Source organism: Cetorhinus maximus, unplaced genomic scaffold, assembly GCF_964194155.1.
Source record: "Cetorhinus maximus unplaced genomic scaffold, sCetMax3.hap1.1 HAP1_SCAFFOLD_1245, whole genome shotgun sequence".
NCBI classification, from domain to species: Eukaryota; Metazoa; Chordata; class Chondrichthyes; order Lamniformes; family Cetorhinidae; genus Cetorhinus; species Cetorhinus maximus.
The window spans coordinates 10,914-24,480 of NW_027597187.1; the positions used below are offsets into that span (position 1 = coordinate 10,914).

General features: G+C 44.3%; 1 protein-coding gene across 1 annotated transcript; it reads left to right on the forward strand.

The window, feature by feature from the left end:
• The first annotated feature begins 1,842 nt into the window (after positions 1-1,842).
• LOC144675956 (synaptosomal-associated protein 23-like) lies at positions 1,843-13,514 on the forward strand. The gene is made up of 7 exons (XM_078536475.1): positions 1,843-1,913; positions 2,611-2,652; positions 4,574-4,622; positions 5,587-5,704; positions 9,372-9,527; positions 10,062-10,206; positions 11,576-13,514. The coding sequence occupies exons 1-7, from the start codon at positions 1,866-1,868 to the stop codon at positions 11,639-11,641; spliced, it is 624 nt and encodes a 207-aa protein (XP_078392601.1). The 5' UTR covers positions 1,843-1,865; the 3' UTR covers positions 11,642-13,514.
• The last annotated feature ends 53 nt before the right edge of the window (positions 13,515-13,567 follow it).

Genomic DNA, 13,567 nt, shown 5'->3' on the forward strand with positions numbered 1-13,567 from the left:
GAACAGAGACCATAATACGTAGGAGCAGAAGTAGGCCATTTGGCCCATTGAGTCCGTTTCACCATTCAGTGAGATCATGGCTGATCTGATAATCCTCAACTCCACTTTCCTGCCTGTTTCCCATAACCTTTGATTCCCGTGCTGATTAAAAATCTGTCTATCTCAGCCTTCAATATACTTAACGACCCAGCCTCAACTGCCCTCTGTGGTAAAGAATTCCACAGATTAACTACCCTTTGAGAGAAGAAATTCCCCCTCTTCTCTGTCTTAAATGGGCGACCCCTTACTCTGAGATTATGCCCTCTGGTCCTAGACTCTCCCACAAGGGAAAACAACCTCTCAGCATCTACCCTGTTAAGCCTCCTAAGAACCTTATATGTTTCAATAAGGTCGCCTCTCATTCTTCTGTACTCCAATGATGCATGTCCAACCCTCTCATAAGAAAATCCCTCCTTGCCCGGGATCAACCTAGTGAACCTTCTCTGGACTGCCTCCAATACTAGTACATCTTTCCTTAGATAAGGGGACCAAATCTGTCCCTCCCAGAACCATGATAGGGTCCCCCTTGTCCTCACTTATCACCCCACCAGCCTCCGCATTCAAAGGATCATCCTCCGCCATTTCTGCCATCTCCAGCATGATGCCACCACTAAACACATCTTCCCTTCACCCTCCCTGGCAGCATTCCGCAGGGATCGTTCCTTCCGGGACACCCTGGTCCACTCCTCCATCACGCCCTACACCTCAACCCCCTCCTACGGCACCTTCCCATGCAACCATAGAAGGTGTTACACCTGCCCCATTACTTCCCCCCTCCTCCCTGTCCAAGGGCCAAAACACTCCTTTCAAGTGAAGCAGCACTTCACTTGCACTTCCCTCAATTTAGTCTATTGCATTCGCCGCTCCCAATGCAGTCTCCTCTATATTGGAGAGACCAAACGCAGACCGGGTGACCACTTTGCAGAACACCTTCGGTCTGTCCGCATGACCCCGACCTCCCTGTGGCTTGCCATTTCAACACACCACCCTGCTCTCATGCCCACATGTCCATCCTTGGCCTGCTGTAATGTTCCAGTGAAGCTCAACGCTTTCCGATCCCCCTTTTTCCAATAATTTATATTTTTAAAATATATTTTCTTTGCCCACCTATTTCTATTATTTTTAAATGTATTTCCATCCATTGTTTCATCGCCACCTTTTAACCTATTTTGATCCCTTCCCCCCCACCCCACCCCCACCATGGCTATCTGTTACTTGCTCGCCCTGCTTTCTACCCTTAATGTCACCATTAGCACATTTCTTAGCTAATATCACCACCGTTAACACCCCTTTGCCCTTTTGTCTATGACATCTTTGGCAATCTCTCCTTTGCCTCTACCCAGCTCTACCTGTCCCACCCCCCTCAACCAGCTTATATTTCACCTCATTTCTTATTCCCTCAGTTCTGATGAAGAGTCATACGGACTCAAAACGTTAACCGTGTTCCTCACTGCAGATGCTGTCAGACCTGCTGAGTTTTTCCAGGTATTTTTGTTTCAGATTTCCAGCATCCGCAGTATTTTGCACCTAACTATTCTAATCCCATTTTCCAGCACTAGGCATCACAAGTACATATTCAAATACTTGTTAAATATTATGAGGGTATCTGCCTCTACCACCCTTTCAGCAGTGAATAGATGCAACATCTTTCCAAGCCTGTGTTGAGAAAAGCTGAGCTGCTACCCACACTAGTATTTGCAACAGTCACAATGCTGAGGAAGCATAGTTTGGCATAACTCTTCCCAAACCTCAGGAAGGACGACATCTGGTTTTGATTCACACCTCTCTCTCTCCCTTACAGGTTTGGACAGATCAGCACGGCAGACATGTCTGTTGAGGATATACAGGCCCGAGCAAACCAGGTGACAGATGAGGTGAGTCTGAGGTGAGGGGTGAGGTTTCAGTTGAAAGCAAACTGTGGAAGAGTTGGGCTGGCTGAGGATGTGTTCTTCACTAGGATTTTTATTGATTTAAAACTTTCCCCCTTTTTTCCTATGAACCTCTCTAAGATGGGCAGTGGAAGGAGGACTGTGGAATTCTTCAGGCTGGGGTCTTGACTCCCTCCAGTACCACAGCAGATGGTTAATGGTATCCAATTATTCATGTCAGGCAGCACAACTGAGTCCAATTCTGTCCTCATCAGCCCTCACTTTCAAACAGGGGTCACTTGTTTTAGAGTAGCTGCCCATCAGAACTCTGAGAGGCACGTCAGTACCTCTAATGCTTTCCCAGCTGAGATCAACTCGCTTCTTGGGCAAAACAGTTCACCAGCACTGAGTTAATGTCCCCATCCCAACAACTTGCTGCCGTCCCAAATGTCGACTATGCTGGACTCAGTCAGGCATGCGCCACATGATAGTGTCCTTGGTTCAGCACCGGCTGCTCTGGCTTAGCCTTTCTAACTGTCCTGGGTTTGTTTAATTTCTGAAGGGGGCTGACTGCCAAACATTCAGTGCAGAATCCAGCAGTAAAGCTATAGAAGTACAAACTATCAGAACTAGTGAATATCAAGCTGTTGGTTTGTGTCAGATAGTGCTGCCAGCACAATGATTTCTGTTCCTCTATTCACAGTCCCTGGAGAGCACCCGGCGGATGCTGCAGATGGCGGAGGAGGTAAAGTTGAACTACATCTTTTGTTGGCCTGGCAGTGCTTAGCGCTGGGCGATGGGGGCCTGTCGGGGGTCATGGTGCTGGGTGACAGGGACCAGTCAACAGTCTGTACTGCGACTCTGGAGCAGGCATTGGTCAGGCTTAATACTGCTGCTGATGTGCACTAGAAATGCTATTGTTGCAGCTTTCCAGGAACCGTGGTGGTGGGGCAGGGGTTGTCAGTCAGGGGAGGAGCAGGCTCGAGCCGATCAGGCACAGTTGTGCTTGCCTATCTATCAATATTAAAACTCTTGTGTTTGCATGCACCCCTTGCTCCTGCCACTAGATTTCTTCGTATAATATTCTTGTTGCCCTTCAAGCTTTTTGCCATCATAAATTCTGATGTCCGTGGTTATAATATTAAACACCTCCCATAAGCTCGTTGTTCTGAACAGTCTGGTCACCAGGTTTGCACAATTCTCTCAAAATATTTTCTGAATCTTGTAGCACCACAGCACCAAAGGAGGTCATTCAGTGCATCAAAACACTATGAAAGAGCTATCCAATTCCCCATAGCCCTGTATTTTTTTCCCTTCAAACATATCCAATTCCCTTTTGAAAGTTATTATTGACTCTGCTTCCACCACTCTTTCAGACTGTGTATGCCAGATCATCATAACTTGCTGCATTTAAAAAAAAATCATCTCCCTCTGGTTCTTTTACCAATTGTGTTGAACCTGCATCCTCTGATAACTGACCATCCTACCAGTGGAAACAGCTTTTCTTTATTTACTCAATGACAATTCTCAATTTTGAGCACTTCTAAATCTCCCCTTAACCTTCTCTACTCCCAGCATTCCCTGTCTTTCCCATTATCCTTGCTACCAATCTAGTAATTCTTCTCTGCATTCTTGCCATATTGTGGTGGCCAGAATATTCCAGCTGATCAGTTATTTATAAAGGTTTAGTATAACTTCCTTGCTTTTGTACTTTATCGCTGTTTATAAAGCTGTATGCTTTTATTTTAAACAACCTTCTCAACTTGTCTTGCCACCTTAAGAGATTTGTGTTCATACACCCTCAGGATTCTGTTTCTGCAACTGCTTTAAAATTGTACCATTTATTTTATATTGCTTCTCCTCGTTCTTCCTATTGAAACACATCACTTCACACTTTTGTGTGTTAAATTTCATCTGCCATGTCCCTGCTCATTTCACCAGTCTATATCCTTTTGAAGTCTATCCTCCTCAATGTTTACTACATTTCTGTGTATCGTGCCACCTACAAACTTTAAAATTATGCCCTGTAATCCCAAGACCAGGTCATTGACACGTATTAAAAAGAACACTGATCCCTGGGGAACCCCATTGCATACTTACCTCCATTCTGATAAACAACCATTCGCCACTGCTCTCTGCTTTCTGTCCCATAGCCAATGTAGTATCCACGCTGCCATTACCCCTTTAATTCCATGGGTTTTATTGGTTAAGTATCAGAGAAAGGGAAGAGCAGAAGTGCTTAATGAAGGAGTACACTGCAGGTGAAGAGCTAGCGAAGTATTCGTCAGTTTACAATCTACCTCAACCAACCATGTGGTCTTGGGGTTATTTTGACTCTTCAGACAGTCGTCCCAGTGTGAATATTATGACACTTAAATGAAGTGATGGGCTTATTGAGAATTTGAAGCAGAGGCTGGAGATGGATAGACAAATCCTTGAGTTTCTGGGCTCTTAAACTGCACAGTGGCACTTTGGGTATGGGTGGTGGAGATGCAGAGGGAATGCCTATACTTTGTTTTCATTAATTCTGACACAATTCATCCAATGGTGGATGTGGAGAATCAAGCTCTGTGATAGCATTGGCCATGCACACTCTGTTAAAGTCTCCGCTACTGTGCAGCCCTCTCCTCTGATTATAAGTGTCCTGATTCTTCCTTTTGTTTCAGAGCAGAGACGCTGGTGGCAAGACTATGATCATGCTGGATGAGCAGGGAGGTGAGTAAGTAGTTCTGCCTTATAATCAGCAAGGGGGTGGGACCCGGGGACTAGTGTGGGTGGGGATGCTGGCCGGTGTTATTGCTGCACAGGTCCCAGGGCTGGATAGCATGGGCCCATGCTTGCAGGGAAGAGTAGGACAAGGAACTTGGGAGTGGCCCTGCACTGAACAACAGGCACAGTTTCCTTTAGAACAGTTGGGCTGATGGGGGCAGATTATTGTGTGGGTCCTTGCCACCGGTTCTGTATGCTTCGTCTACTCAACTGTTGGGCCGTCTAATGGAGAGAAACTTCTTATCTTATTGTTCCTTCTTCTGAGTTTAAACATTTAAAAGGGAAGTTACGTTCCCCAACAACCCCCACACCTTTCAGGCTGGGGGGGGAGAGTTGGCTGAACAGGAGTGACAGTGGAGAGGGGGAGTATTGCTTGTTGTCACACATGGCCACACGCTGACTCCTACATGGAGTGAGCTTGATCTCCTACTGGGTTGTTCCCATTATGGGGAAGCAGACTATGCCCCTTGACAGAACTGTTCGGATAATCAGACAGATGAAGTAAAAACAGAAAATGCTGGAAAAACTCAACAGGCCTGGCAGCATCTGTGGAGAGAGAAACAGAATTAATGTTTCAAGTCCGCATGACTCTTCTTCAGAGCTGAAGAGAGGTAGAAATACGATGGGTTTTATACTGTTGATTTGGGGGGGGTCGGGTGGGGTTAGTGGTGTGGAGCAAAATAGGTCAGGGATAGGTGGAAGCTCGAGAGATTTGACAAAAATGTCATGGACACAAGACAGATGAAGCATGTGTGTGGGGAGGAAGTTTTACATTTTGCACTTCGTGGCATTCTAAAGTTTCATGCAGTTAAATTGGGATGATTGTGGGATCTGGGAGGGAAACAGACCGAGAGCAGTTCAGCTGCTCCACAGACACCTGACTTTGCGACTATGTGCTGTTTTTGTTTAGAACAACTGAGGCGCATCGACGAGGGGCTGGATCAGATCAATCAGGATATGAAGGAGGCGGAGAAAAACCTGACCGACCTCACTAAATGTTGTGGCCTGTGTGTGTGTCCTTGCAGTAGGTAGGTGTCACTGGGCATCAGTGAATGGCTTCCAACTGACTCTCAGTTCCCAACCAAACCAGGGTACAAAAAAAGACTTGCATTTATATCTCGCCTTTCATGACTGTGGGATATTGCAAAGTTACAGACAGTGAAGTACTTTTGGAGTGCAGTCGCTATTGTAATGTAGGAAATGCGGCAGTCAGTTTGTGCACTGCAAGCTCCCACAAACAGCAATGTGATAATGACTGGATAATCGGTTTTAGTGATGCTGGTTGAGGGATAGTGGCTGGGATACTGAGGAGAACTCTCCTGATCTTATTTGAAATAGTACCGTGAGATCTTTTGCATCCACCTGAGAGGGCACATAGGGCCTCTGTTTAACATTTCATCCAAAAGATGGCACCTCTGACAGTGCAGCACTCCATCGGTACTACACTGGAATGTCAGCCTAGATTATGTGCTCAGGTCTCTGGAATGGAACTCTCAACCTTCTGACTCTGAGGTGGAAATAATACAAATAAGCTGCAGCTGACAATACATAACAGTGGGAAAAGAATGCAGTGCTTTCAGTCCAGGCAAGACAACAGTCATTGTCCTTCAAATTAAATCCCAGATGTTAAAATTGAGAGATTAAAATTGTTCGAAGGATATGTCTGGGCAGTGGCTGTTTCACACAGTTACAGATGGACATGTTGCAAGGGTTAAGGAATAATGTTGGAACAGTGTTGTGGGAACTTTACTCTGTATTTAAGCTGTGGTGTAGCTGCCAACCCAGTTGGTGCTGTTGCTGTGTTGAGGGCTGACTGGTTATCTGCCCTTAACTTGGTGTCAGTTGCTATGTCGCAGCAGACACTGGGTGATGGAAGCTGCCAGTAGATTTGCTTCATGCTGATTATTTATGTAAAGTTTATGCAAACGTGACTTGTAAATTGGACAGAATGTAGCTTTAAGACCAAAGGAGTCTCATCAGTATTCAAGCTTTGGAACAGCAGCTGTGGTTAACGTGTGACATGCTCAGCATGAAGTGTGATGATTGAGTTTTGGGCTTGTTGTGTCAAACTAACTCCTTTCTCCTAGTCAGAATTCAGCTAACTGAAACAATCAGTTCTAACAATCACAATCTGTTTGCTTTTGCTACCACTGTCCATTAACTGGTTAACCAAATCGAGCTGTGGCTGACAGGATTCTAACATCAGTGAGCAGCTCAGGAGGAGTGCTCAAAGCTGTTTTCTGTAATGCTGGAATCTTCAGTAACACTGCTCTACCTATAATGTCTGATCTTTTGAGTTCATTTTCTTGCTCTCTTTATCTCATTCGCCCTCTTCTCCCCTACCCCCTTTTTCCTCCCTATGCTTCATTCGTTGGAGATTAACCTTAATATAAACCTGAGTGGAAAGTGGGAGCCAGTCAATGACGTACACCGTGGAATCTGACATGGAGAACACGTCTGATTTGGGGATCATGTCTACATATTGAGTAGGTGGTACGTTTAACTGCATCCTGCATGAGCCTGATGTGTGCCTGCTTAATTGTGTAAGTGTTGCAATCCTGTACCGTTAAAACAAAGAACTTAACGTTTCTACATCATCTTTCACAACTTCTATGTCAGAAAGTGCTTCACATTCAGTGAAGTACTTCTTGCAATGTAGTCACTGTTGTAGCCCATCAATGCAAAGCAAGACCTTCACAAACAGCCATGTGATAATGACCAAATATGTTTTTTGATTGAGGGATAAATATTGGCCAGGACACAGTAAAGATCCCCCTATTCTGTTTTGACATTTTGCCATGGGATCGTGTCCACCTGACAGGGCCTCGGGTTAACGTTTCATCTGAAAGACCTCCAACAGTCCAGCAATCGCTAATTATTGCACTAATGTATCAGCCTGGATTACATGCTCAAGTCAAAATGTGTAGGGAGAAGGATGAAGGGAATTACTGCAAGAAATACTGAAACCACCAACAGAATGTCAAGAAATGGGGGAACAGAGAAGGAACTGGGAATGAGCAGTGTTGAATAACCAAACCTAACAGGAAGAAATTCTTCTGTAAATCGTGAGATAAAATACTAAGTGATTACTTCCCACACGTATTGACTAGAAAGGACAGGAACAGCAGCCAGTCGTCTTTGGAGACTCCACCAGTAGACATGATGATTTTCACATCTCTTGCTGGGTAGGTTCTAGACTGGTTCAAAACCAACAAAATCTCTGAAATTGATTTAATATGACTAATTGTGCTAAAGTGAGACTAGAGACAAAGTCCATAATGAAGTTTCACATGAAAGGTTGTGAAGTGAGCTTCAGGTAGCAGACAATCTGGATAAAACCTTGAGCTGGGAGTGATTTGACTGACCAAGAAGTCATCGTTTAAGTCTCCTTGTAGCTGGTTCCCATCATCTACCCCTTCACCCATTGGCAACAGTGGTGCCATCTGCCAAATATGAAGCTTCCTCTTCCAGGTCATTAGAAAAATTGTTAAATCAGTCTCAACACTGACCACCTTCCCCCTCCACCCCACCCAGAAGCATTCCCATTCAAAGCACCCCTCCAGAAATATTCCCATTTACACTGAACCTCCACGCACAATGTTCATTCATAGATTGTTTCCTAATTATCCCACCCTGATTTTCTACATTTGTGTATCATCACCAGATTTCTTCCACACGTTTTCCATTTGGCTTCTTATGAAAAGCTCTAAAATCCATGAAACAGTCAACCTCATGATCTCAAATTCATCACTAGTTATTTGTCAATGGTCCCGTACATTGGGTTGCCCTGACATTCCTAGTGTAAACCCATGCTGACACTTGCTCATTAGTTTGCGTCTCCCTAAAAGCCTTGCTAGCTTGACCTTGATGACCGATTCTAGAACTTGCCGCAGTGCAGAATTTCCTGGATCATCCACTCCGTTTTTAAGATGCTCCATTTACCTTTTTCCAGTAGTCCGATATTAGCCTTTTCAGTGTGTCCCTAAAGTATTTGTGGGTTATTCTCAATTGTACAAGTACCTTATGGTTCAGCTGGTGATGGGCAGAGTGTAACTGATCAACCAGCCTCGGACAATATCTGGTTTAGTCCCTGGTCTGTGCTGAGTTAGCTGATATCAGTCAGGTCACCGTGATAAGCCCGTGTGCCATTGTATCAGGGATGGGGAGAAAGCAGCCAGGTCCCTGTTCTTTGACCCTGTTAGGGACTGTTTAGTGAGCACCAAATTGGACATTCAATTGGGCTGAAGTGTGAAAGATGGTCCCCTGAGTGAGGTGGCAGGGGGCAGGACCAGGGCCTGTGGAGGCCAACTCCCAGCCGTCGATAGCCCTAGAGGGGATTATCATTTTGGAAAGGATCTCCAGATTGCAGACTGTTGGGGAGAGCAGCAGGGCACAGGAAGAGGAGATTGCTTGCAGCTACAGCAGACACTATTCATTTAAGAGAAAAACATATATTTATACACCGCACTTCACATCCTCAATGTCCCAATGGGTTCCACAACCAATGAAGTACTTTGTGTATAGTCATTGTTGTAATGAAATAGGGGAAACAAGCAATGTAGTACTTTGTGTATAGTCATTGTTGTAATGAAATAGGGGAAACATCTACCTCCCTCTTCAACAGAGATGACTGGATGTGAATCCTTCAATAACTCATGTCACATGGCTATCTCTCTCTCTCTCTCTCTCTCTCAGGGTGAAGAACTTCGAGATGCAGGATGCATACAAGAAAGCCTGGGGTAGTGATTCTGATGGGAACACAGGCAGAGTTGTCTCCAGTCAGCCAGGCAACATGCACAACAACCATGAGATGACCAGGCAGGGCGGTGAAGGAGAAGGCTACGTTACCAGGTAGCCAGGGCGGGGTTACATCACTGTTTAAAAACCAGAGCATAGCAGTGGTCACATACACAAGCCACTTGGGACTCCTTACATGCTGTAATTGGTGAGCAGACAAACTGCTCTTTTAGCACTGATCTCCAATGGAGGCAGCAGGCACAGCCTTTCCACCTCTACTTTGTGAGAGAAAAGGTGCACGATCTTTTCACCCCTTTTCTTCCACTGTCCCTCAAGGCAGCATGACCTTTCCACCCCTGACTCAGGAGGAGAGAAGACACAACCTCTCAATCCTTATCAACACCCCCTTCCGAAGGAGGAGAGTGGGCACCCCATTTTCGCCCCTGCTCTTCCGTTTGGGAGATCTTTGCACTCTTCCAGAGTGAAGAATCCACCTCCTTACTAATTTCTCTCCCCTACAACCCCTGATTGCTAGAGCCCCACTAGTGAATTTGTTTTAATAACAAAGGCAGATGATGGAGAAGCATTCATTACACCAAGTCACCAACATCAGATAGAAATAACCTGAGAATTTTGGTTCCATTTCAGGGTAACCAATGACTCTCGAGAGGACGAAATGGAAGACAACCTGCACCAAGTGGGCAGTATCATCGGAAACTTGAAAAGCATGGCCATTGACATGGGCAACGAAATAGATGCCCAGAACAAAAAGATCGGTAACATTGCTGAGAAGGTACTTGCTGTGTTTTCCTCCTCTTTCCTCAATGCTAAGCCTTCTATACAGTAGATTACTCTTACAGAGCAAGTCGTAGCTCCCTTTGGTCTTGAGTATCTCTTGAGAGCAAGGTAACAAGCCCAGGATAGCAAACAGGAAACCCATCCTTAAATTACTATAGTTACTGGGCCCACCCTAGAGAATCTCATCAGGCCTCATTCAGGTCTTTAGTTAGAAGATGACCAAGTGAATGTATAGTACATTATGGAAAATATCTATTTTTGTAAAAGCTATGCTAGCCTATTCCTTGCAGGAAAAGCAAAATATGCTAAGCTATTGTTTTGTGGACGGTTTTTATAGGTTTCTTCATCTTGTCAGTTGTATGTGACTTCTAATTGGTCTAACCTATTCACTTCTGAGGAACACTATATGTAACAAGATATATTTGTCTTAACTTGGTTGAACAGTTTTTCACTTAATACACCTACAAGCAGTTCATAGAGCTCCCAGGATTTGAAGAACTTGGACATATCTAAAAATAATGAGTCATAGAGATAATAGCAGATTGCATGTTGTGCTTGTTTGTGTGGCTTGGCTCCTCCCTCCAGCCTGGATTGGATTAACAACATTTATATTGTTACAAAGGGGTAGAAGTTACACTACATTGTACAACGGCTCTAGTTAAACTGCATCTAGAGTCCTGTGCTTAGTTCTGGGCACAACATCTCAGGAAGGTTATATCAGCCTCAGGGAATGCAGTGCAGATTCACCAGAATGATACTGGGGCTATAGGAATTAAATTGAGGGCAAGTTAAGTAGACTAGGCTTGTATTCCTTTGAATAGATTAAAGGGTTATCTAATTGATGTGTTTTAAAATGATTAAAGGATTCAACAGAATAGAGGGGAAGAAACCATTTCCTCTGGTGAGGGAATCCATATCAAGGGCCGTAAACTTAGAGCTAGAGCCTTCTAGAGTGATTTCAGAATCACTTCTTCATAGAAGAATTCTTTACCCCCAAAAGGCTGTGGATGCTGAGGCTCAGTTGAAAATTTCACAACTGAGACTGATGTACTTTGTTAGGCTATGGTATTAAGGCAGGCAAATAGAGTTGAGATACAGGTCAGCCACAATCTAATTAAGTAGTGAACAGGCTCTAAGTGTAGAATGGTCTACTCCTGTTCCTATATTGAGTTGGGCTGTGATGTGGATTTTAGCTGCAGCTGGTTGTGAACTTATGTCTTGCGTTTTATCTTCATAAAGTTTTTTTAAACTCAATAAAATCCTATCAGATGGGAACAGTAAACTTAGTTCTCCGTGTGCAATTGGTATGGGGAAGGGGTGTGTGCACAAGGTGAGCTGGCGCTGACTCTCTCTGTGTTCAACAGGCTGATGCCAACAAAGCTCGGATCGATGATGCCAACCTGACAGCAAACAAACTCATCAAAAAGTAACATGGAACCTTGAATGTACAGCTTCACCTCATCTGATTTCTGTGTCCCTTTCCATGGGAGTCATTGTGCCTTCTTACATCTCAATTTCTCCCAATGAGCTGACTCTGTGAATTAGTGTAAGATCTGCATTGCTACCAAGTGACTCCCAGCGTTTTTGATCAGTGTAGTCTACCAGCCGGATTCTGGAGCCAGTCAGGGCTGTGTCCAAAGAAGTGACTGATTTTTTTTTTCTCTTCCATCGTCCACCCACTGGCCTCAAGTTTAAATGGCTTTTGTCAGCAGTGCATTTTTTTGTACACTTCCGTGTCCATTTGTTGACTACCGATGTAACGACTGTGAAGGACTGACTGCAAGGATCAAAACTGGGAGCTGTGGGCGGTCCAAAATAGCAATATCAGGGAGACTGGTCTCTCTTTTTTCATCCAATCTCTTGCTGTGTTTGTCTGCTCTATCTTTTCCTCTCGGCCTCCAATCAGATTCTACTAGATTATTTTTAAATATCTATATTATCTAATATTCATTTAAACTAAATATTTCAGACAAAAGCTGCATTGACCAATACCAGAGGATAATGTTGGTCTGAAGGAAGAATGAGGAGTAGTTTACAGGAGTACATGATCCAGAATGACTTTATTTTTGCAGTTTGATTGTGATGCACTCATATTGAGAGTTACAATGATTCAACCCACTTCAGTAATGGCACCTCATCTCTGGGTCATGGCAATAATCCAGATATCTACAGCCTCAGTGTCTCCCTACCCTTCCTCTGATTATTCTGTTTCCTCACCCTTGCTCTTGTTTTAGCTGTGAATGCATTGCCAGTTTTTAACCATACTTAATTTGACAACTCAGAAGGTTTAATAACAATCCTATTTCTGCAGTGCGAAGCACATTTTAGTTCTGCCTCAGAAATCGAGCTTCATTTTATGGGAGGGGAACACAGACTGAAAGAGCTAGGATATGAGTTCGCTGGATCTCGGACAGTGAGAGAACTGAGTGATTTTTGAGAGGGAATTGAACCCGATTTGAAAAGTGCTGCTGCTTGACAGTGACTCTGGAAATGCTGCTTCATATCAAAGCACCTGGGGTCTGGGCCTTTCTGTCAATCTAAAACCGCGCCCCCTCGCCCCCCCGACTTCTTCCTGGCTTTAGTATTCCTATCCACCCTAGATCATGAGCTTTCTTGTCAAATTTATAGTACACAAGCCACTGTGACTAGGCATGCCCATCAATCTTAAACCTTGCCCTAAACTAGATGGGCACCAGCAATTTGGATTTCCCATCTGCTTCAATCACATCTTCCTATCAACCTCAACCACATTGGCCCCAAAGAATGAGCCTTCAGCGAATAAGCCTGCAACCAGGGCACTGTAGCAGCTGGATTATGATAGTAGTCTTGCACCAATAAGGTGAGCCACCTGCCTTTCCAGCAATGTGAGGAGAGAGCTGAGAACCACGATAAACTCCACAGTGGAGTAAAATCAGTGACCACAGGCCCAGCTGCAAGAGCAAACCATCAAATTACAAAGGTGGGAACAAAATAGTAAGATGACCTGCATGTGCCTGTGCTGGTTGGGCAAAGCCGCCAGGATTCTCTACATTAAGGCCTGGTCTTCAGTCAGTGCCTCTTGCAGCTTCACATCATCAATTGCTATCGATTACTCGTGAACAGAAGAAAAACTATGAGTGGTGGTTAGGGCTGAACAGACTCTTTCCAGTGCTCGCGGCTTGCTGTAATATATATTTTGCACATTTAATCATTTCTCTACTCTCCAATTGCATTGAACTCATTGGGAAGTAATGATGTTTAATAGAAATAATGTGATTACTAACTGCAACCTGACTCTTTATACCTTAAAACATCTCATTTCTTTTCTTAAAGAAATAAAATTTGATCCTCCTGATGAAATCGTGACTGAAGTAAAA